Here is a 21,578-nt window from a genome sequence, read left to right on the forward strand (position 1 = left end):
GGCCGGCGGGGCCCTTGGCCGCCCGCGGCGCCTGGCGGGCGTCTTTGTGGGCGCGCCACGGACGGGACGCGCGCGCCGGCCGACGGGGAGCAAGGCCAGCGGACTCGCCCGGCTCCACCGCCGCCGCCGCCCCGTCGCCCACCCCGGGCGCCGGCCGGGACAAGGACGCGGCCCGGCGCGCGCCCCCCTTCTCCTCGCCGCCTCGCTGGCCCTCTCGAGAGGTCCTCTTTCTCGCGGCGCGATGTCAGCACGGGAGGCAAGAGGCAGCCCACACGGCATTTCCAGCCGCCAGGGCCGGGCCTGCGGTCGGGGTCGGGGTCGTGTGGGGGTCCGGGTGCGGGTCGCGGTCCGCTTTGTTGGATGATGCGGTCGTTTGGCTGTCGGGTCAGATGGGGCACACGTGCCGGGCACCGGTGGTGGGCAGGGCCTCGAGGGCGGGGTCGGCGTCAGCAGGCAGCCAGAGAGGAGTCGGGCGCTGGGGAAGCCGCCGCCATCCTCCTTCCATAGTGGTGAGTATCCCGCCTGTCACGCGGGAGTCCGGTGTTCGATTCTCCCACGGGGAGGAAAGACGCCCATTTTTGGTTGCTGGCGCCGCTCTGCGTCTGGCCGCTTGCCCAGGAGCGCCCTTCTTCTCCCACCCCCGCCCTTCAGCCAGGCGCAGGCCCCCAACCCGTGCCCTGCCTGCCCACCGGGACACCTCCCCGAGGCCTCCTCATTGTCCGGCGCTGGTTCCGCACGGACGAACCAAGGCTTCCTCTGCTCCCCGCAGCACCCGACGAGCGGCCCGCCCCAAGCGGCTGGCGTACGGGGCTCCCTGCGACGCGACGCGCGCTGCACAGCTGCCGGGACGGGCGGCGGGTGGGTCCCCTCTCGGTGCGCGAAGTTGCCTCGCCGTGCAGCCTGTGGAGAAGGGCTGGGGCGAGGTGGCCGGTGGAGGGCGTGCGCCTGGCCGGCGGTTTGGCGGGGCGGTCGGCGTCGGAATGGCGGTCGCTTGGTGGAGTGGCAGCGAGGGCGCCCCCCAGAGGCGGTCGGTCCCGGCGGACGAGGGCTGCCGCGTCGGGCGCGGCGCTGGCGCTGGCGCGGGGCGGCGGTTGGTGGCGCCGGTGGCAGCGCCGCGCTGTGGGCGGGCGGGGCGTCGGAGCAGGGCTGCGCCAGGGGGCGGCCTTGGCGGCGGCGGAGGCTGCGGCGGCGGGACGGCTGTGGCGCGAGCCCCGGGCCGGCGTCTCGGGGCAGGCCGGGCTGTGCGGCGTTGGTGGTATAGTGGTGAGCATAGCTGCCTTCCAAGCAGTTGACCCGGGTTCGATTCCCGGCCAACGCAGCAGGCCGACGTTTTGACGATCTGCGGGGCCCTCCTGCCCCGGAGGCGGGCGGCGGGCGTGCGGCTGTGCGTGTGTGTGCGTGTGCGCGCGCGCGTGCGTGCGGGCAGGAGGCGCGCGCAGCGTTTTGAGGGCGCGGCGAGCAGGAAGCCGGCGAGGGCGCGTGCCTGGTCCTTGGCGGTGGGTGGTTCGCCTGCGCAAGGCTGGGGGCCCCGGTGGCGAGGGAGCGGCGAGCGGGCGGGCTGCGGGCCCCTTGTCGTGGAGGCGCAGGCGAGGCAGGAAACCCGACTGTCCCTGGTGTTCCAGTGGTTAGGATTCGGCGCTCTCACCGCCGCGGCTCAGGTTCGATTCCCGGTCAGGGAAGCCGTTCTTCTTTCTCTCCGCCTGCCGGCCGGCCGACCTCCACATCCCCGGCGCGGCGGGCGCGCCCACGACAGTGCTCCCCTCCACATAGTTTTATCCCGCGCCAGAGCTCGCTCGCTTCGCCCCTTGCCCCCTGGTCTCGGCGTCTTGACACTGCCACGCGTCTCCCGCCACGTCCTGTCCATGCCACCTCCACCCCAGCCAACCTTTTGGCCCCCGCTCGCTCCCTGGAGGTCTCCCCTCGCTCCCCTCCTTCCTTAAAGTCGCGAAGGAGACTTGCCGCGTCCGCTTCTCTCCCGCCGTGGCCAGGAGCACACAGCCTCGGTTGCCGCACGTGCTTCGACTCTCCAGCAGCCCTGATGCGGCCGGGACAAAGCTCGCGGCCCACAAGAACCCCCTTCCTCGCTCCTCAAGTGGGGCTGCCGGTTAGGGATTGGGCCGGGAGAGGACAGGGGTCTCCCTGCTCAGCGAGGGCCACCTGCTGCGGCCTGTGGTCCCTTCTTTTGCCCCTCGCGCCCGCTTTCCCGCCTTTGCCAGACCTTCACTGGTCTGTATTAGCGCCATTAGTTTAACGTTATTGTAAGTGTTTACTTTTGGTCAATTACGTATGAGGAAATGATAAACCTGGTGTGTAACTTTTGTGAATTTTGATATTCTCGAGCTGTGTTAGTCTTCTAACAATCATCTCCTTGCTCATGTAAACCTCAGTAGTTTGAAGTTGAAGCTAGAGCCTTGCAAACGGTATACTACACGTTAGTCTAGGAACATCTTGATTGCTGTCTTGGTGTTTCCTTGGCAAGTCTCCCAGTTGGCCTTGTTTGGGTCTGGACCTGTCCAGACCTTTCTTCTTTTCTGCAGGTGGTTAAGGGCAGCTGTACAGCCTGGTTGTGAGGTCAACTGAGGAGTGTAGCTTCGCCTCCTTTTTCTTCTCCCACGCTGCCTCTGAAGTTTCTGCAGCCTTACAGTTCGCCTTACTGTACTGTTGTTTATTTGAAAAGAGCAGGTAGCGCTCCCTGTGTTGTACTCCCCACACTGTTGGGTACTGAAGCCCAGTTTTTCAGTGTCTGGCGCATACCCAGGCAGCGGCCAGGAGCCGGTGTATGGCTAATTTGCGGGGACTGAGTTTAGGTGGAAGTGTGGGAGTGCCTGTTGGCAAAGTTGGCTTTCGCTGTCCTCCTTTCTCTAGTAGGAGGGTTCCACCCCTGGCTCTCCCTCAAGCGGATACAGACTGGCTGTGGCATCTTAGGACAGTCTGCCTTCCCTTTCCTGTAGTATGGATGCTCTGTGACTTCTGCTTTATTGTATGAATGTTAACTTTTCAAAGATGTATTTTAAAACTTGAAAATAATTAGAGTCTCTTTCCTAATTTTGTAGATGTGTCCTTTGGAGGAGCTGGTATCATATTAAACATGTACTGTTTCTCTACGTTGCTGGTATGTTTCTTCTTTCTTTTTTGATATTTGGACACTACAACTATGACCTGGTTTTGGTAATTCATTTGCTCGTCCAATTACACATATTGTCAGAATATCATGTGGTTCTATGGGATCTGGCTTATAGGATCTTAGGCTCATTGTTTCTTTACTCCTCTGTACATCTCAATACACTTGTGTTGGTTCAAATATTTAAACCTACATAATTCAAATCATGGTCCCATAGCCGTTATTATATTGGTGTGTGTAAATTCTTCCCTTGCATGACAAAAGTCACATGTTTTTACTTGAAAAACATATAACTGGTTCCATTCACCATACACAGGGTCACATGGTAAAGATAAAACGAAAACATTTGCAATATCTGGACCAGGGAAATCAGTTTTGTTCTTCACTTGTTTTCTCAGAAATCAATACAAAAAGGAGACGGGAACAGTGGAAAAAATCCATGAAGTCCATGATGGTATTCGTAGAAGAATTTCAAATACACAATCTGTATGTGAACATGTTCAGTCTCACTAATAATCTATCAAATACTGATGAAAACAAGCTTGTGATGTTTTAAATACCTTTTCCCATTCTAATATGAATGGTTTCATACAAATGTGAAATCACAAGAGTAAAACTCTATAGAACCTTGAGAGGGAGCAGGGCCCTGCTGACACCTTGACTGCAGACTTCCAGCCTCCAGAACTGTGAGAGAATAAATTTGTGTTGTTTTAAGCCAGTCAGTGTGGTAATTTGTTCTGGCAGCCCTAGGAAAGGAATGCGGTTTCCATAGCCACCATCTAGATTTTACAATCCACGTTCTACTCTACATCCTTTATCACATATCCACCTATGTATTCAAACTTCTAGTTTGTGATATTTTTAGCCTTATCAGATATTATCCACATTTTAAATATTTAACAATTCAGTGTTGCTGAGGGTCTAAGGAAATGATCAATATCATCCACTGTGTTGGAAGTAAACTTATACTCCCAAGTTTTTATAGAAAAATTTAGATCTATCTAAATTTTATTTAATTTTTCCAAGATTTTTTTAATGCTTATTTTGGTGAGGAAGATTGGCCAGGAGCTAACATCTGTTGCCCATCTTCCTCTTTTTTTTCTTTTTTTCTCCCCAAAGCCTCTCTACCTAGTTACATATCCTAGTTGTATCTCATTCTAGTTCTGCTATGTGGGACACTGCCACAGCATGGCTTGATGGGAGGTGCTAGGTCCGCATCCAGGATCCAAACCAGGGAACCTTGGCCGCTTAAGCAGAGCACACGAACTTTAACGACTGGGACACAGGACCCACCCCAGGATGTATCTAAGTTTTAAATGTGTTTATCTTTTATCAAACAGATGCATTGAAGAAATTTATCTTACCCAAATGTTTGCCCTAGTGGGCAAACTTATATGTTCATTGTTTCATTATTTCTACTACAGAAAACTAGTAAATATCCCATGTGTTCATAGTTAAGAACCTGTTAATAAATATACAACACAATGTAGCTGTGTAAAAGTGTGAGTAGATAAGATAAGTACATATGTCAGTTTTACTTTTGTGGCAGTCAGCTTCCCAGACAGCTTCTAATGATTCCCACCTCCTGGTTCCAAACCCTCTGCTGTCTCCTCCCACATTGTATGAGAGTTTCTCCATGTGAACAATAAAATGTAGCTAAAATGAAGGTATGTCACTTCCCAGATTAGGTTAGGAACGACCATGGTTTCCACCTTGGGCTCTCGCTCTCACTCCCTCGGTCTGTCTCTTTCTCTCACTCTCTCTTTCTCACCTTCCTAACCTGCTTTGGGAGAAGCCAGTTGACATTTTGAGGAAACACAGGCAGCCTATGGAGAGGCTCCAGGGGGAGGAACCAAGGCTAGGTAGTGGACAACCACCTGACTGAGTTCAGGATTGGATCCTCTGGTCTAGTTGAAGCTTCGGATGACTGTAAGCCCAGCCAACAGCTTGAGGACAACCTCGTGAGGACCCTGAGCCTGAACCAGGAAGCTAAATGGTCCTGGATTCCTGACTCCAGAAACTGTGTCGTTGTAAATGTTTGTTGTTTTAAGCTGCTAAGTTTTGTGGTAATATGTTATGTAGTCATAGATAAGTAGTACAAATAGTATGTTAAAAAGTAAATTGGGGGCCAGCCTGGTGGCATAGTGGGTAAGTTTGCAGTCTCCACTTTGGTGGCCCGGGGTTGGCTCCCCAGATCCCGGGTGTGGACCTAGCAGCGCTCATCAAGCCACGCTGTGGCAGCATCCCACATAAAATAGAGGCAGATTGGCACAGATGTTAACTCAGCAACAATCCTCCTCAAGCAAAAAGCAGAAGATTGGCAACAGATGTTAGCTCAGGGCCAATCTTCCTCACACACCCACATACAAAAGTAAATTGTACCGTAGTATTATCATACTATATTATGATAAATCATATATATATAATTTTTTGTATGAGCACTTGAACTTCATAACATAATAAAATGGCAAGTAGGGGCTTATGTCATTTGTCCTACTGTATTATTTAAACATTTTTACAATTAACTTTTTTTATTGATGTATAGTTGAGCTTTCTTGATGTATAATTGGCATACAATAAAATGTACATTTTTAAGGTATAGAATTTGATAAGTTTTGACATATGGAAACATCACTAGATCAAGATAATGAACAGCCTCTGTCTGGGCCACGGTTTCCTCGTTTATAAAATGAAAGGTGGGTTTGGATTTCAGCATTCTATTCGTATGATGGTATAAATGAAACTTCTGCCCTTAAATTCTGGTGTCAGCAGCTTAAATCAGCTGCCAGCTGATGTCACATTTCACGCTTTTTTCTTCTCTTTCTGCATAGGGGAAGCCTACCAAACAATTTATCATAAATTCCAATTTGGGGGAAGGAGGAGGGCCAGAGTGGTGATTAGGCACAGTGTGTGGTGATAGATTGTAATTAGTCTTTGGGTGGTGAGCATGATGTAATCTACACAGAATTTGGAATATTTTATGATGTACACCTGAAATTTATATAATTTTATAAACCAATGTTACTGCAATAATTTAAAAAAATACATGAAATTCAAATTTGGAAACAAGATGCAGACGCTTCAGTACCCTTGCATCCAGAGTGAATGGGCATGTTCTGGTGATGATTTAGGTGATGCTAAGTTGAACCACCAAGATCCAAGCTGTAGCATTAACAATTTCATTATGAGAAGGAATAACGGCAGCATTTACGAAGGATTGTGATAACGCTAAGTTAACAATTCAGGTCATGCCGATGAAATATTCCAAAGGAGACTGGAAAGAAAGCTGGGATAAAGAGAGTTTAGAGAGCCTAGTTGTACATGGGAAAGTGAGCAGGCTACAAAAAAATAAGGGAACTTTGTGCCCAAACTTCTACCTACAAAGGAGGCTGGAGAGGGCACAAAGGCATTCGGGCTGGGGACTCTCAGAAGCCTGGAAGTTCTAGGATCTCTGACTCTAAGAGAGAGAGAGGAGATCACAGAGGTCTAACCATATGGGAAAGGAGAGCAATGCTTCTAAGGAGGGTTCAGCAGGATCTCGTGCACTCGGGTGACACTTGAATTCCTCAGCTGTCTTCAACCCCATCATGGGTGTAGGGTAGCTCTGTGCAATGGGAATATGGGAACCATGCATCTAATTTTAAAATTGCTAGCAGCCACATTTAAAAAGGTGAAAAAACCAGGTGAGATTAATTTTAATAATATATTTTATTTAACCCAATATATTAAAAACATTATCATTTCAACATGTAATCATAAAAATATTAGTAAGCTATTATATATTCTTTTTTCCATCCTAAGCCTTCAAAAGCCAGTGTGTATTTATACTTCCAACACATGTCAATTTGGACTGAGCGCATTTCAAGTACTCCACAGGCGTAGGTGACTGGTGCCTACTGTCATATTGGCTAGCAAAGGTCTAGAGGAAGCACAGTGGATAAAACTGTTAATTCCCCAAGAGAAGTCAAGATCAGACCCTGTGCACAGGCGCTAAGATCTTAGATCACCCAAGACTTCTACCCTTGTCCCCCTGTACCAGGGGTCGAGAATGGCCACATATTTGGAGTAAAGTGTGGCTACCCAGGCAACCACGAGTCTATCAGCTGCGGTTAACACACTGACAACTAACACAGGGCTTGCAACCACTCTTTTGCTAACAGGGATCAAGAGGGAGCCCCAAAGAACCACTCTCCTCTACACGCCAACTCTTATAGCTTCACTGGCATTATCCATCTCAAGAGTATCATTGTGTCCTTTATACGTGTTTATATCAGTCAACACAGGAAGCATCAGTGTCCAGGTCATTGTCCACATCGAAATCTCCATGAGGCTCTGCACACGGATATCTGACTGCAACAGCATAGGAGGCTGCAGACCAGAACTGCCCAGCTGAACCCAGTCAATCGACAGAACCAGAAGAGATAATAAGAAGCTGGTGGTTTTAAGCCATTAATTTTGAGGGGTGTTTGTTATGGCGCAATAAACAACTAAGACATTTAGGTTAAAAGTCTTGGACTCATTCTGTTTTTTTCTTTCTTTCTTTTCTTTTTTTTTTTTTAGGAAGATTAGCCTAGAGCTAACATCTGCTGCCAATCCTCCTCTTTTTGCTGAGGAAGCCCGGCCCTGAGCTAACATCTGTGCCCATCTTCCTCTACTTCATATGTGGGATGCCTGCCACAGGATGGCTTGCCACTTGGTGCCATCTCCACACCCCAGATCCAGGCTGGCCCCCACTGGGCTCATTCTTGACCCCTCTTTTTCTATCACTCCCGTAGCCAATCTGTCAGGAAATCCTGTCGGTTCTATCTTAAAATAAACCTAGAAGTTAACACTTCTCACCACTTCCACCGCTACTCCCCTGGTTCCAGCCTCCATCTTCTCTCGCGTGGATCACTGCAGTAGCCTCTTCACTTGTCTCCCGCTTCCGCTCTCACCACCTTTCAGTCTGTTCTCAACACAGCATTCACAATGATCCTTTTACAGCACGTCAGCTCATGTCACTCCCGTGCTCAAAATCTTTCCCTGGTTCTTCCATTTTATTCAGACTAAAAGGAACGATTTCAGAGTGTTTACCCTCGATCTGGTCTCCCATGTTTTCTCTGACCTTATCACTTACTGCTCTCTCCCTTACTCACTTCCGCTCCTCCAAACAGTTCCTTGAACATTCCACGCATAAAGCAGTTTCAAGCTCTCAAAAGACAAGAAAACAAGCCCGAAATGGAGGGCCTTATGTTAAGCCCCATGTCACCAAACCGAGACCCAACTTCATTACCGTTTTGGCTCTTCCAGAAGTGGAATCTTAAACCGGTCAGTCAGGAACCACCTGATCAGCACTAGTTAGGTAAGCTGCCTGATAGAGCCCTACCATCCCTAAAGGAAAGGAACATTGCATTTGCCAATCTGCTCCTTTGGCTCCTATCACTTCCTGTGCCTGCCTCTTCTGGCTATACAAGTCTTTCATTTTGTACAGCTCCTGGGAGCTCCTTTCTCTCTGTAAGTTTGGATATTGCCTGATTTGAATCGATTTTTGCTCAAATAAAATCTTTAAATTCTTAATATGCCTCAGTTTATCGTTTGTTTTTTTTTTTTAAAGATTTTATTTTTTCCTTTTTCTTCCCAAAGCCCCCCAGTACATAGTTGTATATTTCTCGTTGTGGGTTCTTCTAGTTGTGGTATGTGGGACACTGCCTCAGCGTGGTCTGACGAGCAATGCCATGTCCGCGCCCAGGATTCGAACCAACGAAACACTGGGCCGCCTGCAGCGGAGCGCGCAAACTTAACCACTGGGCCACAGGGCCAGCACCTTTTGTTTTTTTTTTTTAAAGATTGACACCTGAGCTAACAACTTACCAATCTTTTTTTTTTTTTTTTTTTTTGCTGTTTCTCCCCAAATCCCCCCATGAGATAGTTGTGTATTTTTAGTTGTGGGTCCTTCCAGTTGCAGCATGTAGGATGCCGCCTCAGCATGGCCTGATGAGCAGTGCCACATCCACCCCCAGGATCTGACACCCTGGGCCAGGGAAACGGAGCCCACATTTAACCACTTGGCACAGGGCGGGCCGACCTCAGTTTATCTTTCAACAGATCCCTTGACTGACTGTTCCATCTGTATGGAATGTTCTCTCCCTAGATATTCACTAGCTCAGTTCCCTTCATCTTTCAAATCTTTACTCAATGTCATATTCTCACCATATTTAAAATTGCAATCCACCCCCCCTTCCAATCCCTTCCCTTGCTCTTTTCCCCCATATTCTTATCTCATATAATATTATATACTCTACTTATTTAATAGGTTTGTTTTTTATTTTATATCTTTCCCTAATGGAAGGGAAGCTCCCTGAATTCAGGGATCTTGTCTGTTTCATTCATGAATGTACCTCAGGTGTTTAGGACAGTCTAGCACGTAGTAAGCACCTTATAGATATTCCATGAGTGAATGAAAATCTGTTGTTTGGTTGCTCTGAGGCTTTTTCCCAGGCAACACTCACAGTTATACCTGAGGACACCCCTGGGAGCATTGTTTTGTACTTTGTCGTTCTAATGAGTCAGAAAAATGTATAATCCCAGGTAAAACCATGTTCCCATTCACAATCATGCTCAGACACGTTTCAGCTGTCCTACCTCAGAGAGAATGCTCTGCCTGTTGATGAAATTCTTCTTGAGGTGGGAGAAGCTTTCGTATCTATATTTTTGTGAGTCATGACACCCCTATTCTTGCCCTTGTTCACAGGCAGTCTTCACCCTCAAACTGTTGTAGATCTTGTGCACAGAGCTTGAAGTCCTCTTTAGCACCACAAAAATGCCACTCCTGGGACTGGAATGCTGAATAGAGTTTCTATAAGTTCTGAGAAATGTGTTGGGGTAGGTGGCCAGGAAATCTTACAGAAGGCCTTGTTAAAAACCCAAGCCTGGGATAGACACAGTTCTGTAAAATTTAATCTGAGAGAGCAGAAGAGGTTACCAGGAAACAGGTGGACATGAAGGCCCTGGATCTTCTGGAAGAAATGAATCTTCCTCTGCCCATCTCACATTTAAACATTAGGTTCAACACACATCTACCTTCAAAAGTCTACCTGAGACTTCATAGCAAATTCTTTTCTTTTCTACGCATTCTTCTCAAGAGCTGTTCTTCTATAAAGCCTGTCTCTGAAGGCTGCAAATACAACTAATCTTCACGGCTTCTTTATCAATTCCATCGACTTCATTTCCTAGGAGAAATATACCACACTCCCACACACACAAAAAACCAAACCAAACCACAAAACAAGCAAGCAAGCAACCTCAGGCTCTCCTAGTATATTCGAGGAGTCATTATACTCGGTGTCATTGTACTCTCAAATTCATGGGCTCCTGCCTGTGTGTGTGCATTTGCACCTTTCCCTAATTCTCTCTCGAAGGGACAAATATCCATCTATTGGCGTTTGAGGTGCCACTTAAAGTTTTAATGTGTTCTGAGGGTAAGGTTATCATTTCCTTTTTAGATTTCCTCCTCAAAAGCTCCCTGTTCTTCCATTGTTGTAGTCTGAATTCCAATTTCTTTCCTGTCTCTACTGCACAGTGGGGTGAGACCATGTTACTCTCTCAGCACAGTGTGGGTAGGAACAAGCCCAAACCGGGGAGCACGTCCATGGTCAGATGCTGAGCCAAGTGGGACAGGTGAAATATTAGCGTATTGGGCCAAAAGCAGAGTTAGGGGCATGAAACACACTGGAGCTGAGGTTTGGGAAGAAACACACCTCATTCACTACTACTGATTGCTCCAAAGTCTTAGCGTGTTTCATTTGCCCAGACTCCCTAATATCAAATCCCTCTTGGGTAGTAAGTCTTGGTTCTCTGGGACTCCTTTTTGCTGGGAAGTCTGTAGCTAGAGTTTTCTATCTACTTGAATATTAAAAAAGAACTTTTCTGATCTTCCGAGAAGGTGAAACCGTATCACTTCCAGTTTAGATTTTCCCTTGTTTCTCAAGGCCTCCAACCCAGCATGCTCCGAGGACATTGTTATTTGGGTGACCCCAAATTATCATTCATTTCTCACTTATGAGCAGAGACTTGCCAGCTTTTATTTGCTGTATTAGGGTTTTTCAGAGAAACAGAACCTCTAGGATATATCGAGATACACTTAAGGGGAGATTTATGATATGAATTGCTCATGCTGTGACAGAGGTTGAGAAGTCCCAAGATCTGCTGTGTACAAGCTGGAGAACCAGGAAAGCTGCTGGTGGTGTTCAGTCAGAGTCCAAAGGCCTGAGAATCCTAGGCCTGATGGTGTAAGTCCCCGTGTGAGTCTGAAAGCCCGAGAACCAGGAGCTCTGATGTCTGAGAGCAGAAGACGGATGTGTCAGCTCATGCAGAGAGAGCTGGAATTTGCCCTGCCTCTGCCTTTTTGGTCTATTCTGCCCTTAAAGGCTTGCGTCATGCCTGCCCACACATAAATTACCATCACACTTGTCTTACCGCTTTTCATACTTACAGCCATCTCCTGGGAGTGGAGGAGGGTACGTGTAGTAAAACGTAGCATGGTTTCACAGTTTTCCATTTATTCTCATTTAGGCTGTTTACACTGCTTGTGTTTCCTTTTCATTATCCCACAGCACCTCTTGAGCGATGCTTCAGTGGTAAATCCCTCTTATGGGCCAGTCTTTCCCCTTCAACTGAATTGAATCTGAAAAGTCACTTAATAGAATCCTAAGTGTGGACTCCCTTTCTCCTTGGGCCAAAACAGAACCTCACAGAGGAAGACTCTCCTATAAATAAAGAAACAAGAGCGGTCCTATCTTGAAATGGCTCGACATTATCAGTTCTCTATGGTTGCCAAAGCCCCAGTCGTCTCAAAGGGGAGAGCTTGTTAATGAAAGGACATCAAAGGAGGAACTGCCCTTTGAGAACATAAGCCAGGGAAGGATGTCCTGGGAATGGGAATGGGATTCTCCCTAAAGAATGCAGAAGCGTTACATTATGTAGGTGAAAGGAAATGCCTGCGTCCACCTGAAACAGCCCAGAGCCTCATGCTTACAATTTCAATGGGAGAAACTTTCAGTGGGAGAAAATGCTGTGAACGACAGGGTAATCTGCTTTCGCTTTCTGTCCTTTGTCCATGGCAAGTAGCAGCGCACTGCCATCTTCCCCAGGCTCTGGGTCCCTTCTTCTCCAGCAGGCTGCATTGCTGGTTGTAGGTAATCCCTGCATCTTTGGCTCCTGCTGGGGGCAAACTACTCCAACACCTTCTTCTTCCCATTTTTGTGTTATATATATATTTTTTGAGCTTTACTGAGATATAATTGTTATACAAAAACTGCATATATTTAATGTCTGCAGTTGGATGAGTTTGAACATATGGATACACCCATGATACCGTCATCAGAATCAAGGTAATAAACATATCCGTCACTTCCGAAAGTTTCCTTTTGTCCCTTCCAGTGTCTCCTTGATGAGATTTCGACCATAAAGATTTTGACAATAATGAATCAATCCTTCCAGAAAAACTCAAATGCTAAAAACCTTGGTAATGCTCATGCATTTTGACTTGAACATTTATTAGGTACCAGCTAGTGTCCATTTTACAGATGAAGCTTTGGACATTTAAGTACCTTGTCCAAGATCTCATAGTCTGAGTTAAAAAGTATTTTTTAAACCATGGTAAAAAGAAAAAACACATAACAACGAACCAGCTGTCTTAACAATTTTTAAGCGCACAGTTCAGGACTGTTAAGTCCATTAACATTGCTGTCCAAGAGGTCTTTACAATTTTTTATCTTGGAAAATTACAACTTTGTAGCATTCAGCAACAACTGCCCATTTCCGCCTCCCCAGCGCTTGGCAACCACCATTCTGTTTTCTGTTTCTGTCAGTTTGACTACTTTAGGTACTTCACACACAGTATTTATGTTTTGGTGACTGGCTTATTTCACTTAGCATGATGTCCTCAGGGTCATCCATGTTGTAGCATGTGGCAGAATTTTTTTTTAAGGCTGAGTAATATTCTATTCCTCGTGTGTATATACCATATTTTGTTTACCCATACATCTGTCGATGAACATGTGGGTGGCTTCTATCTGGTGGTGATTGTGAATAAAGCTGCAATGAACATGAATGTGCAAATATCTCATTCAGATCTTGCTTTGAATTCTTTGGGATGTAAACCCAGAAGTGAGGGGCCTGCCCAGTGAAACAGCGGTTAAATTTGCACGTTTTGCTTCGAAGGCCCGGGGTTCGTGGTTTGCATCCCAGATGGGGACATTGCATCACTTGACAAGCCATGCTGTGGCAGGTGTCCCACATATAAAGTAGAGGAAGATGGGCACAGATGTTAGCTCAGGGCCAATCTTCCTCAGCAAAAGGAGGAGGATTCGCAGCACATGTTAGCTCAAGGCTAATCTTCCTCAAAATAATAAAAAATAAATAAATAAGTAAACCCAGAAGTGGAATTGCTGAATCATGTGGCAATTCTATTTTTAAGTATTTCAGAAACCTCCATACTGATTTCCATAACAGATGCACCATTTTACATTCCCAACAGCAGTGCACAAGGGTTCCAATTTCTCCACATCTTCGCTAATACTTGTTATTTTCTGGGTTCTTTTTTGTTTTGTTTTTTGTTTTTTCAAGGCAGCAGTCCTAATGAGTGTGAGGTGATACCTCATTGTGGTTTTGATTTGCGTTTCTTTAACAATCAGTGAGGTTCAGTATCTTTTCAGATGCTTGTTGGCTATTTGTATATCTTCTTTGGAGAAATGTCTATTTAAGTCTTTGCCCAATTTTTAAGCAGGTTATTTGTTTGGTTTGGTTGTGATTTTTTGTGAGGAGGATTGGCCCTGAGCTAACATCTGTTGCCAATCTTCCTGTTTTTGCTTGAGGAAGATTGCCCCTGAGCTAACATCTGTGCCAATCTTACTCTATTTTGTATGTGGGATGCTGCCAAAGCATGGCTTGATGAGTGGTGCCTAGGTCCACGCCCGAGATCGAACCTGCAAACCGCAGGCCGCTAAGGCCGAGCACTCGAACTTAATCATTGTGCTACCTGGCCGGCCCCTGTTTGTTTTTGCTGTTGAATTGTAGAAGTTCGTTATATATTCAGGATATTATCCCCCTTATGAGATATATGATTTGCAAATATTTTCTCCCATGCCATGGGTTATCTTTTCACTCTGTTGACTGATATGCAGAAGTTTTTAAGGTTGATGTAGTTCCCTTTGCCTACTTTTGCTATAGTTGCCTCCAGAGTCTGAGTTTTAAGCAGGGTGACCATTTTATCATGTTGCTCATCCCGGCATACGACACAATCACCTGCACAGAACATACAGCATTTGACATTATTTTACGGCTTTCTTACCAAAATTATTTCTTGCACTTGAAAACTTTCTTTTGTGCTACAAGGGCCAGGGGTGAAGGGCAGGTGAAAGAAAAATAGTCCTGCCTGCAGGGTACTTAGAGACTTCCTTGGATCCAATGTTTCCTGCAGAAAATTGCTCCATTGTGTTGTGGTTTTACAAATGATTCTTATTGGTTGCAGAGCTAATGGGTCTCTTTATCTTGTCTGTATTGCAATTCATTTAAAACTTCCTGTCTACTGGCCAGAGAGGCAGCACAGGGAGTGTGGTCAGAAGGGGCTGAACTGAGAACCCAAGACAAGGGCTCCATCGTCAGCTCTGTTTCCTGGTGTTTACCCTCATCAGTTTCCTCACCAGCACAAGCATCCCTGCCCAGGCTTTTCATAAGGACCAAACAAGGGGATACAAGAAAGAAAGATTTGTCTGTAAAGCTGACTCAGCTTCTCATCTAATTTGTTACTGACTGATTAGCAGAAATGGAGTCTTGTGACTGATGAAACTGAATGAGAGAATGTAACAATTTCCTTCCTCTTTTCTAAGTTCATCTCCCAAATGCCACTGGACTCAGGCCCAGTTCTGGGATGACTATGGAGATCCCGATGTTTCCAAATGTACATCCTGGTAACCTGTGGCTGCTTCAACCACTGACCGTTTTGCTACTGCTGGGTGAGTGAGGGTCATCGTGGAACAGGGCAGTTTCAGTCACTTCTGTGAGGGCTCCAGGGGTCAGTGTGATGAGGGGCAGCCCTGGGCCCTGGAAGCGGGGGACAGATTGAAAGGGGGCAAAAGAACCCTGAATTCTTACCATTCCACTGGTTCCTCAGATTGGAATTCAGAGGTACTTTCACAGTCCCTGCCCCCACACATTCATGTTTCCCTTGTAGCCTTGTGGAGAGACAGGGCTGAGGTGAGGAGGACATGAGAAATGAGTACTCTTATAAGAGGACTGGAAACAGGCTGGAAACTGGAAACAACGTGACTAGAAACAGGCTCTGAGATGGGTCCTGGGAAGAAGGAGCCCAACATCACCTCCCTCTCCCTCTCTCCACACCCATCCTGCTATGTTCGCTCCCCTCATCTTTCCTGCTCTACACTGATCCATTCTCTTCTCTTTTATAGCCTCTGCACACACAGGAGCTGGTGAGTTTGCTCTTTGCTTCCTTGGGTTTATGATGTTATTGCCTCACAATGTGAGGCTCTATTTCCCATGTAGGGAAATGTCTGTTCCACCAAGAACCAGGCTTGGGTTCAGCAGGGGTGGTTCCCCCATTTTAGTGGGACCTGGGATTTGATTCTTGGTCGGATTCCCATTGGATCCACCAAAGATCTAAAGGGAATGAGGCTGCTAGAAGTACACAGATCTTTAATTGGGTCTGCAGTAGGACTCTCTGGCCCCTGGTCTCCCCTGGGAACTCCTTTGGAATCTATGGTCCCTCCAAGGTTATTTATTCCCATCCCTTTCTGCTCTCTGTCCCTCAGCAGGTCTCCCGAAGGCTGTGGTGAGCCTTGAGCCCCCATGGATCAACGTGTTCCGGGAGGATTCTGTGACTCTGAAGTGCCAGGGGGCCCATACCCTTGAAGACCACCCCACTCAGTGGTTCCATAATGGGAGCCCCATCCCGACCCAGGTCCAGCCCAGCTACAGCTTTAAGGCCCAAAACAGCGACAGTGGAGACTACAGGTGCCAGACCGGCCAGACCAGCCTCAGTGACCCTGTGCATCTGGATGTGATTTCCGGTCAGTGGAGGAAGGTCTGGGAGGACAAGGAGAGATGAAATCTGTTGATGTGACAGACATTTTTAGGAAACGGGAGTGGCCTGTTTACTGGGAACCATCGCTGTGAGTTGTTTGAAGTAGTTCTTGCCCACTCATTTCCCTTTACACCAACCCCCTTAGCTTGGTGTGTGTGGTCAGGGTGGAAGTTCCTAAGAGATTCCTCAGAACACGTTAGGCTGTTTGGCCTCAGTCCTAGTTGAGTAGGAAGGTTACTTGGCCATAAACAAGCAGCCGGAGGTGAGAGAAGCAGAAGGAAATTTCTGCTCCATAAAACCATCCTACCCTCATGGCTGTGTGGTAAAACTTCGGAATTGAAGGCAACCAGACTGCAAAGGTCCTAAGCTGAGATCATGCCTAGCAGGTAAGGAGGTCGTTCTGCCTAAGCTGCGGGAGACCAGAGGGAGATACGGAATCTGGAAGATGAGGTCAGAGGGGAGGGGGCCGGAAAGGGGCCAACCATCTGGCAGCTGGTAGTCTGGTATGATGACTTGAACTGATATTCCTGAAGGAGATGAGAATTCATTAGATGGGTTTAATTAAAGGAGTCTCATGATCTGACTTAGGCTTATGTAAATATCTGACAGTGTTCAGTTTAATAGACTCTGTAGGGAAATGCTCCTAGACACTGTATTACCCCCCTTCCAATGTCTGAAATATGAGCCATTTATATTGTAGTTGACTTCAGCTGCATCTTGGTGCATAAACCCTGAAGATGGTCACATGTGAGCTTTCAGTGTTTTAATTCTGTTTCACATCAGGAGGGTGATTTTCTGGTAGTCTTTTAAGGTCCTGTGCCAGAGATGCTGGTGGTAGAGTCACTTTCTGTTGATGGTGCTCAATGGAAAGGGAAACAAATATTGACTCAACCTCACAAATGTGACCAATGACATCACAGCCACCCAACTCTTCTCTTGGTGCATTGCCACCTCAGAAACAGCTGCTTGTACTTCTGAGTCTTCCTACAAAAATGTAAAAATGTAAATTTAGCAAAACTTGGTTTTGAAAGGTCATTAGAGGAAAACCACCTCGTCCCATCCTCCATTGTGCAAAGAGATTAAGCCTGTGAGCCCTAGGAGCCCAGAGGGAAACGGTAGGGCCACAATCAGAATCCTGACTTCAGGTTTTTGTCTCACGCTGTCTCAACAACAGTACCTTGCCTTTCGTATACAGGATACTGTTTTCTTAAATGAGTTTTCATTTAAATAAGATGTAATAAATTCTAGTATTTCTTTTTATAATAAATAGAGCAATTTGATTTTCTTCTCTATTTGGTTTATTGAAACACTCTCTGTAGCCCTCCAAGGTAGCCACATTTCAGAATCTGATTCCTGTGCCCTCAGTGAAGGGAGGCCTTGGTTGGGAGTGGGACTGTTTGTAAGGAGGGAGGAAAAGTGATTTTAAGTTAAAAAGCTTTCTTTAATGCTCCTCTTGTGCAGAGTCACAACTGAATACTGAATTCGCAAGGTCACACATTTCCATTCTAATGTGGATGGAAGATTCCATTCAGGGTTGGTGAGGCATTATTAAAGCTCTGCTTCCTTGCTAATATGGTTAATGGCTGCTCACCTTCGTTTTCCTAAACAGTTCAAAAGTTGGTAATCCCCAGCCCACCAATGCTGTATCCACGGAAACTGAAGGTTTCAGATCCTGTTCAGCAACTTCTACAGTTACTGAAATGCACTCATTTCCTTATCCTGCTTAGTGTTCTTAATTCCTCAAAATCACCCCACACCCCTGGGCCAGGGAGTCGGGTTTCTACTATGCATCTTTGGAACTTGTGAAAACGTCTATCCTTCAGAGGTCCCACAGATAATACCATATCTTCCCGGTAAGAGAGTGCTCACACTTGCCATGAAGCATCTTCAGTTCCTCTGCTCGACATCTTTTCAAATTCTGTGAGTGGGTAATGTCGCCCCACACATGAGGCTCCAAGGGCCTTGGTATCCAGCCTTAGAACTTTTCCTTCCCATATTGTGTCTTTCAGACTGGTTGCTGCTCCAGACCCCTCGCCTGGTGTTCCAAGAGGGGGAGCCCATCCACCTGAGGTGCCACAGCTGGAGAAGCAAGCCTCTCTACAAGGTCACATTCTTCCAGAATGGAAAATCCAAGAAGTTTTCCCCTGTGAATTCCAGCTACTCCATTCCACAGGCAAATCTCAGCCACAGTGGCGTGTACCACTGCACAGGAGTTATAGGGCAGATGCTGCACTTGTCACAGCCTGTGAACATCACTGTCCAAGGTGAGAACCAAGTCTGTTCTAGGAGCTTCAGGCCCTGGAAGGATGGGTAGGGAGAAGATCACTGATCTTCTTTTCTGAACTTCAGTACCTGCTTTCTCCTGAGTGGGCCTCTTTCATGTCAACAGGAACCCTAAAAGTCCTAGCTGGACCTGATGGCTGTGTGGCAGTCCAGCTCTGTTCCAGGTTATTCCTCAGGGATTATAGAAACAGGTGTGATTCACCTGAAGTTTTAACTTTCAGGGGACAGAAGCCACCTTTTCATCCCCCAAAATCCATCCACCAGACAAAACCACCCTCCCTGTTCCCACCTCATTCAAACCACTCCACTTTGCCATATGGCCCTCTTGTCTCTAGGATTCTGAGGCTTCTTGTGCCTCCCTACTCACCCTCCCAGCCTAGGCTCCCGTCTAAGCTCTGGGCATCCATGTTGGCATGAGGATCTCTCTCCACAAGCAAAGAACTAGGCTTCTGTCTGCTCCTGAGAAACTGTGTGTTGTGAAATCCATGATGCCCTTCTGGAGTCATCACAAGCTATAGTCTTGGTCAGTGAATGCTACCCAGTCCTGGGCTCAGAGGAGTTGGCAAGTGACAATGTGTTGATGTGGTCTGTGGGTTCCCCAGATCAATATTTCCCAAAATAAACTCCTTAAGAGGCTTTTCAGAATGAACGATTGTGTGGTCCATAATGCAGAACATGCTGCGTACTCTGTTCCTCACCATTTATATTCATAATGCAAGTTAAAAACTTCAAGAAGTCCTATTATAAAGAAAACTTTTAAAGTAAGTTTTATAAGGCATTTACCAACCGTAGGTTACCACGAAACCTTTTACCTGTATAACTTCTATTAATGTCCCTCAGAACACATGCAAGGTCACCCTTTGGGAAATGCTGATCCAGAGAGCTTTATTTGGGAAGGCTAGACATGAAGAGATCCTATGAGACTTCCTGGGCTCCTGTCTGCTCTTGGCCTTGGCCTTAGCCCCTGGCTTGGGTGACTTCACAAAGGCTCCCCGATGGGGACCTGACTGTTTATTCCAAATTTCTGCCTTAACAACTGTCAATCATCTCATCCCTCTGCCTCTCTTATTAGGCCCGGCGACTGTATTCTTCTTTCTACATTGGTTTCAAATCGCTTTCTGCCTGGTGATGGGACTCCTGTTTGCAGTGGATACAGGGCTGTATGTTTCTGTGCAGAGAGACCTTCCAAGATCAGTGGGAGATGGGCAGAACTGCAAAGTGAGATGGAGCCAGAGCCCTGAAAACAAATGAGTTCTGGGCCAAGGAGACTCCAACCACCCTTGTGACCTGTGATCTTCAGAGCTAAATGCCAACAAGCCCCACCGTCGCTGAGCTCCTGAAGGTCAAGGCACAGTCACAGCCCACCTAGCTCGACAAGGACTCACAGCAAATGTGTTTTCATAGCCTCTAGGCAGAGGCTCCTCAAATCTAGAAAAACTCAGTAAATCCTGCCTCTCCTTTCAATCAATACAGCAATCTGAGCGCTTCTCAGGACTGTGCTACCACCACCTCGGTCCAATCCACCATCATGTCTCACTTGGGTTACTGCAGTAGCTTCCTGACGGGTCTCCTTACATTCACCCTGCCACCCTACAGTCGATTCTCACCACAACGGCCAAAGTGATCTTTTAAAAATGTGTGTTTTCTCTTTTTTAAAATGTTATTTATTTTATTTTTTTGAGGAAGATTAGCCGTGAGCCAACTACTACCAGTCCTCTTTTTGCTGAGAAAACCTGGCCCTAAGCTAACATCCATGGCCATCTTCCTCTACTTTATATGTGGGACATCTGCCACAGCATGGTGTGCCAAGCGGTGCCATTGTCCGCACCCGGGATCCAAACCGGCAAACCCCGGGCCGTCGAAGCAGAACGTGGGAAGTTAACTGCTGCGACACCGCGCCCACCCCTGTGTGTTGTCTCTTTCACTTCTTTGCTTAAAGCCATGCCAGAGCTCCCCCTTGCCTTTAAGAGGAAAGCTAAAGCCCTTGGAACCTTCTACTAGGCGCTACATGATCTTGCTCCTCACTGCCTCTCTGACCTCATCTCCTGCTCTTCCTTGCTTCCTTGAACACACCAATTCTACTTCTGCCTAGGGCTTATATTATTTCCTGTTTCTGGAAGGTTCTTTCTTACAGATATCCACATCAGACTTCATTATGATCTTTCCTCAAATGTCACCTTATCCATGAGGGCTCCCTGATCCTTCAATATAACCCCACTCTCCCACCATCCCCTAATCCCTTTGTTTAATTAACAATTATTTAAGAAACAATCTTTTGTGTAGTTGTTTATTGTGCATCTCCTCCTCCCATGAGAATGTGAGCTACGGGAGAGCAAGGCCTGTGTCTATTTTGTTCACTACCATATTCCTGAGTCTGGGTCAGTGTCTGGCACGTGATAAAGCAGTCAATAAATATTTGTGGAATAAGGAAATTCTTCAGCATTTGAAATCAGAGTACTGTAAACCTAGAAAGTCCTTGGAAATGACATAGTCCAATCTCCTCATTTTAAAATTGAGTGAGCTGAGGCCCAGATGGTTGAAATGACTTGTTCAAGGATAGACAGGTAGTTGGTGTCACAGACCACCATATATATGGTTTTGAGTGATACTATACGTCTTGTTCTGCAGCTTGCTTTTTGTACTCAGTCTTGGGTCATGAGCATCCGTCCACTTCACAATGTCTATTGAAGTCATCACTTTAATATCTGTTCTACTTTTAAAGATACTCAAACTGAGTTCCTAAACATAAATGGATATATTGAAGCATGTTGTAAAGTTAGCACTGCATACATAAGCTCCTCTGTACTCCAACCTCTCTGAACTAAAAAGTAAAGAAGTGAACGAGATCGGAAGAATGCCTGTGTGATGCTGTGGTTAATGTGCGGGTGCGGAGGTGCTTACTTTAGGGCTTTTCCTGGAACTCTCGGGGCTGGGTGGGTAGGTGGGGTTTTGAGGCTGCTGAGGGCTGGGAGAAAAGGTTGGAGGAGCTTGGACAAGGCAGTCCCTGAACAGAGCAGGGCACAGACCCGCAGCCAGACTACCTTTTCCCTTCTGAGGGGAGGACCCTTCTCTTGCAGGTCCTTGGACAAAATGTCT

General features: G+C 46.8%; 1 protein-coding gene and 1 non-coding gene across 5 annotated transcripts; both read left to right on the plus strand.

Moving 5' to 3' along the window:
- The first annotated feature begins 415 nt into the window (after nucleotides 1-415).
- Nucleotides 416-21,334, plus strand: FCGR2A (Fc gamma receptor IIa). Of its 4 annotated transcripts, none has more exons than XM_070608282.1 (6): nucleotides 416-509; nucleotides 14,989-15,114; nucleotides 15,568-15,588; nucleotides 15,931-16,185; nucleotides 18,209-18,463; nucleotides 19,555-21,334. In XM_070608282.1, the coding sequence occupies exons 2-6, from the start codon at nucleotides 15,030-15,032 to the stop codon at nucleotides 19,731-19,733; spliced, it is 795 nt and encodes a 264-aa protein (XP_070464383.1). In that variant the 5' UTR covers nucleotides 416-509; nucleotides 14,989-15,029; the 3' UTR covers nucleotides 19,734-21,334. The 4 variants fall into 4 exon arrangements, with proteins under 4 accessions (XP_070464383.1, XP_070464382.1, XP_070464381.1 ...); XM_070608281.1 differs by lacking the exons at nucleotides 416-509; nucleotides 19,555-21,334 and adding exons at nucleotides 902-1,263; nucleotides 18,818-19,129 and having other exon boundaries at nucleotides 15,928-16,185; XM_070608280.1 differs by lacking the exon at nucleotides 416-509 and adding an exon at nucleotides 906-1,263.
- On the plus strand, nucleotides 1,247-1,318 carry TRNAG-UCC (transfer RNA glycine (anticodon UCC)). Its single transcript has one exon. It is a non-coding gene; the product is annotated as a tRNA-Gly (tRNA).
- Nucleotides 21,335-21,578: the final 244 nt, after the last annotated feature.

This window comes from Equus przewalskii, unplaced genomic scaffold (genome assembly GCF_037783145.1).
Source record: "Equus przewalskii isolate Varuska unplaced genomic scaffold, EquPr2 ChrUn-6, whole genome shotgun sequence".
Taxonomy (NCBI): domain Eukaryota; kingdom Metazoa; phylum Chordata; class Mammalia; order Perissodactyla; family Equidae; genus Equus; species Equus przewalskii.